This window comes from Emys orbicularis, chromosome 15 (genome assembly GCF_028017835.1).
Source record: "Emys orbicularis isolate rEmyOrb1 chromosome 15, rEmyOrb1.hap1, whole genome shotgun sequence".
In the NCBI taxonomy this organism is placed as follows: domain Eukaryota; kingdom Metazoa; phylum Chordata; order Testudines; family Emydidae; genus Emys; species Emys orbicularis.
The window spans coordinates 18,157,535-18,165,161 of record NC_088697.1 but is presented as its reverse complement, the minus strand read 5'-3'; the positions used below and the strand labels follow the sequence as shown (position 1 = coordinate 18,165,161).

The 7,627-nt window shown below is 39.8% G+C and overlaps 1 protein-coding gene across 1 annotated transcript in view; it reads left to right on the top strand.

The window, feature by feature from the left end:
* Positions 1–3,306: 3,306 nt before the first annotated feature.
* Positions 3,307–7,627, top strand: part of CDON (cell adhesion associated, oncogene regulated) — a 57,231-nt gene continuing 52,910 nt past the window's right edge. Inside the window, exons 1-2 of the mRNA XM_065417123.1 lie at positions 3,307–3,435; positions 5,971–6,243. Coding sequence (XP_065273195.1) covers positions 3,360–3,435; positions 5,971–6,243 — 349 coding nt within the window. The 5' untranslated portion in view covers positions 3,307–3,359. The remainder of the gene's footprint in view (positions 3,436–5,970; positions 6,244–7,627) is intronic.

Here is a 7,627-nt window from a genome sequence, read left to right as displayed (position 1 = left end):
AAATAAATAGTTGAGGAAAGATTTGGCAAAAAGAAACACCACCCCCCACCCTTTTCGGAAAAGTGGTTCGTGTTAACAAGTTCTCTGAATGTTTACTTTGTCCTGTGTGCTCGCTAGAGGGGTAGCTCTCCTGCCCTTGAACCAAGTGAATATTCAAATAAACCAAGCACTTTCTACACAGCTAGTTTTTTCTGCCATCTGTGTTACCAAAAATATCCTTGAGTGATCTCTAAAGGAATTAGCAATTGTTGGACTCTTTAAGAGTGAAGCACGTAGAACTACTGAATGGTCTTGCAGGCCTATCAAACCTTAATTTGGTGCATTGTCTAACATAATTCAGTAGGATCCCTTTGAACCATTTTTTAAATTTAAATGTGATATGCAGGGAAAAACAGCAATAAGTAAGTAGCCTCTAGGAAACATGAAGTGTTTTTACTCCTATTAAGATCGAATACTTTTTTGTCTTTTCATCATGCTACATTGACCTTCAAGCTTTGAGAATGTGAAAGTTACAGTACTGCTTTCCATTTTTCAAATTGAAACATTTGTATCCTGTACCACATTTTGGTGTTCGTCGTTTTGCCTCTAGTTCTTAATTGTTTGAATTCTGAGCAGTGTACATTAGACCAGCAGAGCCCAGGATCCAACCTGTACATCAGATGTACATTTTCATAGAAATTGCTGACACATGAAGCCCTTAAAGAATGCAGTGAATGTTATCAACAGCTACTTTCTTGTATAGCCTAGGTTAATAAATGAGGTAACTGTGAAGTAGTGGATTTAAATATCAGGGGAGGCATTTAGATGAACGTCTACAGATGTTTTTCTGCTTTTTTGAATTTATGTAAATACCATATGCAGATATTAGGGATTTTGGAGAGGAACATGATCTTATCTCCACTAATTTGGAGGGACACAAATGTCAGAAATTTAAGATCTGAGATTTCGGTGTATGTAACAGCTGACAGCAGGACAGGTTGATTGTTTCATGGTGTGGTTGATATTATGAAATGCAAAATTGAGATCTGGTGTGGACTGTTTTATGAATACATCATTTGGCTTTCTGTACAACTTTTCTGTTATGGTTCTATTGTGAGCTTCTTCAATATTTAGTGGCAGTATTTAAAGTCCTTCCGTGGAATTAAATTGCAGTGTGTGTGTGTGTGTGTGTGTGTGTGTGTGTGTGTGTGTATTAAAATTATTGGAAAAGCGGTGCTCAGGTTTTTTAATCTGGTTCCGCATGCATAGTGTAACTGAATGCATAATTATCTGTCTGGAGAAATACAAAAGATGTAGCTTGTAAGCCTGTGTAATTAATGTCCCATAATCTATGATTTGAGGGATGAGAGGATAGAAGAGGACCGCATGTCTGATGAAGAAAATAATTTGAGGTAGAGTGGTCATTTTTGACAATTAAATATTTAAATTGCGATTTGACTTTTATAAAAGTCAACCTATGCATACTCTGCATGATGTTCCAATGCAGCAATAACAAAAGAATGAAAACCGCTTGTGTATTTCAGTAGGTTGGCTAAGTTTATTTCTCTGTTATGAACAAGGGCTGAGTTACGTAATAAGAGCTACTATGCCAAACCTAGCCAACTTTGGGTCACATTCCCGGCGATTCTTGATCAGATTTTTTTTACAAACAATATTTTGCTGACTAGATTTCAGTATTTTGGGGCATGCACTCTGAAGATCTTTGCCAAGTAACCTGATTAGCAAGCTTAAGATGGGAAATGTAAAGTATTTTAACTAAATTGTCTAAACACTCTGTAAACGGTACATGTCATATACTTCCTTCTCATGAAAAGTTTTATATTAGAAATAGCCTAAACCAGCAGTCCCCAAACTTTTGAGGGTCTGTGCCCCTCCCGCCCCCCACCCTCCAAGGCCAAGAGCAGGACTGCAGCTTGTGGGCGGGGTAGGACATGGGCAAGGGTGGGAGTGGGGCCGCAGGCAGCCAGGATCGCGGCCAGGCGCGGCTCCACTCCTGGCCTTGCCAGTAGCCAAGGCTGGGAACGGAAGCCAGGGATGCGGCTGGGGTGGGAGCAGAGCAGAGCTGGGGTCGGGGAGGGGCTGGGTAGTGCTCCCTCCCCGTCCCCATGGGGGATGGACTGGGCCCTGCTGCGCTCCCCGGACAGTCCTCCATGCCGCGCCCCACACTTTGGGGACCTCTGGCCTAAACTCTAGTCTAAAATATATAGGGAGACATAGGAGTTGAATCTTTCATTTATTTTGGAATGAGGGATTTCTGTAGGTGGTGTCTGCTTTGTGAAGGATATTGGTTGCTTTGAGAGTGCCTCTTCTTTCCAAGGCGAAGGCTTCAATAATGAGCTTTGGTTTTGACATTCTGGGTTGGAAGGAAAAGTTTAAGATGGTCAATTCTGATTTTTAATCAAATTCCGCTAAAAGCACTTTGAGATGTACTCTGAAAAGCGCTATATAAGAGCTAACCATTATTATTTTTTAAAATCCCTTCAGTGTCAGTAAGGTCTGAAATATTAAACAACCCCCCCCCACTATTTATTTAGAATGGAGTTTTACAGAGCACAAAGGGAGACAAAGTATTTGATAAATTAGGACTCTTCTTATGTGAACTTGATAAATTCGGAAAATCTGAAATTCCAGAATCTGAGTACTTTGAAGTTTAAATCAGCGAATGTAAAATTGAGATAAGTAGTGAGTAAATAATGACTGGTGCTAGATAAACACAGGCCCATAATCTGCAAGTTGCTTCACCCAGGGAGACCTTTTATGCCTGTGCAGAATCCCATTAAAGTCAAATCCAGATTGGATTTCTATGCATAATACATATTTTGTATCTGTATCGAGTATCCTAGTATGTCAGAATTCATGTGTGCTCTCACATATCTGTGAGCAAATAACAGTGCTGGCTGATGGATAAATCAATACAAGGACCATGATTTTTTCCTCTGGATCTATAATTTCTCAATCTTTGACAGATACAAATTTTAAAACCTCTACAAACTTCTGATTTGTCTCTACTTCATCTGGAGTACTGTCATATGCTTATGTAACCCACAGACCACAGCTACATAGCCTTGGCCAATTAGCCCAAGCTGTAGCAACTCATGTTTTTAGCTCTGAAGGTCTATGGTTCAGTCTCTGGTGTGTTGGCCAAGAGGGCAGTGTCACATTTAGATATGGAAAATCTCTAGTTCTTAAAGGTTGGAATTTCCTTGAATCAAATGTCAGACTGTGTTTCTGTCAACAGTATGCAAAGAAGGAAAGAGTGTCTGTCTGAAATTTACTGTAGACTTTTTTTCTTGTTTATAGTTTTTTCAGTACCTTGTCTTAGTCTGGAACTCTGCTTTCAATTTCTGTAATCTGGCGCTATGCATCCGGATCCCAGACCCTTACAGGCACTGCTCTTCATCACTGCTGCAGTTATCTTCTCCGCTACAAGTTCAGGTAAGGCTTCATCTTGACCTAGGGAACTTGCTTGAGTATTAGAAGCCTGTATTTTCAAAATGACTAAGGATTACAGGTGCCCCAAAATTGAACTAAACTGTCATGGCACTGTGTGTACAGTTCAGGTCTTACCTCTTGCTCGTGGAAAGTGCTGTTTTAGGGATGGTTTAAAGTATGCAGAAAGACATAGGTAGAAGTTGAATCTCTAACAAAATAAACCCTGGCTCTAGTCTGAAAAGCTCGTATGTAAAAATGGCATGGTTTTAATAACCGATCTGCTCCTTGTGTGCTGTCAGCTAGGCTTAATTTAGCTACAAGCTTTTACTAGCGTTAGCCCTCCCTAGGCAATGCAGGAGAGTGAGATGAATCTTGTTTTTCAACCATTCTAAAACTCGTTAAGTAAATTCCAGGTTCAGGGTCACTTTCTGCCCCAGTTATACCCTGTGCATCCACACTGAAAACAATGTGGTTTCACAGTTATAGCTGAGGGCAGAATTTGAAGACCGTGGGGTGACAAAGATGTAACGAATGCCACTAGTTTTACTGATGCTGAGCTACAAACTAGAAAGACCACTGCTTTTCTCTGAGATCTCAGTTCACATTTGTAGCACTAGCATCCAGAAAAAGTATCAAAGCTGGAAAAAAATAGATCTGGCATCTTTATGTAACCCCAGGATTCCATTTTTATGGAGCTGATTTTTCTGAGTAGAACCACACTTTAATTTCCAGGGTTGTTTCTGTTTGTTCATGTTTTTTATGGCTCAGTTAAAAATCATTAAACAATCTTTCATCTGAAATTGATCTGTGTAACTAGTGGAAGAGTGAACTGATTTTTAGAAGAAAATATTAATTGAGCAGAACCATTCACAGGAAACTTCATAGGTCACTGTGAAACACACACTATCTAGTGGTGGTTTTTTTTTTTTTTACATTTCAGTGTTTACAACATATTCACAAACTAGAAACTGCTTTTCCACTCCCATTTTTTTCTGTTTGGCAAACTGATTCTCCCCCCTTCTGTTTCTAACATAACAGAAGTCGCCAGGATTGCCTTTTGTTTGCTGCCTCTATGCACCAGTTTCTGTTGTTAGCAGGAATGTGCACCACTTTGGAAATTGTTTCCAACTGCTTTCTGCAGTGTTTCAGTGGGTAGGGCTGGAAAAACCCTGATGTCTGATGAGCGTGAAATTTGCCCTGGCGAAGGACTTGCGTAACCCAAGTTGTGCAAAACTCAAGTTTTCATTTACCAAATAAAGTTTTTAGCCCTTACAGTGGTGAAGATATTTTTTCAAATGTGAATGTTGAGCTGATACAGACAGCTTCACAATGGCTCCTCACAGCCTTACAAATGTGATGATGCAGTTCCATCTTCATCAGGCTCTACCTGGTGAAGTCCAATTATTCGGAGCACATGAAAATCTCAGGTAAACTTTAGAAAGACAAGGTGACCTGAAGAAGAGCTCTCTGTGGCTCGAAAGCGTGTCTTTCACCAGCAGAAGTTGGTCCAATAAAAGATGTTACCTCACCCACCATGTCTCTCTTATATCTTGGGACTGACACTGCATATAACTTAGGTAGACTTTAACATTTTATTTCATCCTAATTTAATAAGTTCTGCAGTCTCGTAGATAAACATGCCTAAATAGCAGGCTGATTGAAGCTACTTTGACAGCATAGTAGGTCTAGAACTTTGAAACTCATGTCAAAGTACATTTTATACAGAGCAAATTAGCTACATCTTCAAATTACCATTCTGTGTTCCATCAGAAGATTTGCAAAGGAGCCATGTGGTCTTCTGTGCATGTGCTTACCAGATGAGAGTGGTCTTATCAGGACACCAAGTTTAGATTTAGTCTCATTGTAACAAAATCTTTCTGGTCTTTGGACACCCAAACTCTTCGGTCCCTGGTAATCTTATTTTGGAGAAGACTCTTTTCTCACTTATATAATTTTGGATGTATCTTATCTCTTCATGAATATTAAGGTGGGTTCAATTAGTTTATTGTTGCAGGCTATTTGCTTTTGTCATAATGACCTCCCAGTGGCATGTTAGTCTCTAGTAGTGGGAATCTGTCAAGATGAATATCTTTTGAAAAGAGATAATTGCCTGTTCTCCAAAGATCTCCATTTTGACAGATTACCACTGACACACCGTCTCCTCAAAGAATTGGGAGGTTCTGTAAATGGTTTAATGTTGCATTGTCCTGCCTTTTATTATTTTGCCAGTACTTGTACTCCTGCTGTGAAAGAAACTGTCCACCCTCTGCTAGGACCTATCACTCAGGACTTTGATGTAAGAGAATTTTTGCCACATCTGTGTACAGTGGCCCGAGACTCTAGGGGTGATCATTTGCCAAGCTATGTTTTTGGAGAACAATTGCAGGGAAATACTTTTTATATTTGCACAGTAATAAATCTGGTCCATTCTTCCATACAAGTCAAAGTATAACTGATCTAGACAGAGATTTCAGAGAGTATTCAAATGTCATACTGCTAAGTATTGTTCAGCCATTTAATGTCTTTCTTTCCTTTTAGATTTGATTCCTCATTTTATTTCTGAGCCCCTGTCTACTATCCAGAAGCCTGGTGGGCCTGTAAAGCTTCATTGCTCTGCTGAACCCTCCACAGCTCGCATTTCTTGGCTGTTTAACGGACAAAGGTTGGACAGCAGGGTGGAGCAAGTGGAGGTGCAGCTAGGATCTTTGACAATCTTCTCTCTCAGCCCCTCAAATTCTGGTCACTATCAGTGCATTGCCAATTACAGTGCTGGTGCAATTGTGAGCAGGCCTGCTACAGTATCCATAAGCCGTAAGTTATTTTCTTTTATTCCTAACTCCATGGCAAAACTTACTAGCTATGAAATGTTGTTTCTTCCATTGTAGAGATGAAAAAAACCTGACACATTTCCAAAAATTTATAGTGCAACTTTTTTGAAAATATTTTGCATTTTTAAAGAAAAGCACTCTAGAACTTTATTGGGAAAACAGTGCTTTTTAAAGCCACTCCATATATATTTAATAGAGCACCAGAGATGCTTCAGAGATGGAGAAAGATAGCCTCTGCCCCAAAGATCTTGTGTATAATTTAAAATTGATGTAATAAGATTACAGGGATGTCGCTCTTTGTGTCACTCTAAAACCTAAAATGTCTGCGTCGGTATGAAGCAATGAATGCAGCTACAAGCATGGTTGAGGGCTCTTTTTGTTCAGAATATCACAAGATTGAAGCATCGCTGGGTTTTCTCATCTGTTGCTGTCCAATTTTAAGTTCTCAGCCATTTTGACTTTACAAATTACATCTGTGTGATGTACAGGTACAGTAAGGCATGTATCTATGCCAGGCGACAAATCCTAGATCACTATGATATTCATTACCACCCTTACTCTACAGCTAATTTGCATGCAACAGTTTCATTGGTTGTATGTGGGAGACTGCATGGATGGGGGTTAACTTGCGCCAACTCCTGTCCACTCAAATCCACGCAACCACTCACACAGCAACACAACTGGCATAAACAATAACCCCAAACACACACAACCCCTCATGGCAGCACACGGCCTTCATTTGCTACCTGCACAAATCTCCCAGCCCAGCCGACCCAGACACAAATCAACACAACCACCTACACAACACCACAGTCAGCGTACACAATAACTTTAAATGTCACTCTGAAGTCTAGAATTTTGAGAGCTCTTTTTGTTTAGAAAATCACCAGCCTCAGTTGTCACGGGGATACGTGATCTGTTACCATTTAATTTGTAAGTTGGCAGCCATTTTCGGGGTTTTTTTTTACACACATGACTTTACGAATTACACCTATACGCCAGCGCAAGCTTTCAACTACTAGTTCAAATTGTAATAAGTGAGGATAGCAAACAAAGTGGGGTGAGACAGGTTTTAGCGATAAAATCATGTGATTTCTCAAGTTGGGTATGAGCACATTTTGGTGATCCAGTATGGTTTTTATTTGTATAAAAAATAGGGGAGGTGGTGAATATGAATGACTCTTGTTTAAGGTATCACTGAGTTTTCAGAAGGAAATGAAATACTTTTTACTGTGGTGAAATACATTACAAAAATTAGATTGAAACGAGGAGAATGTAGTAGTTTGAAGACCATTCCATGCATAGAAGGCAGCATATCCCAATGGCCTATGACTTTTCACATGGCATGAAAAAGGGGGACACATGCT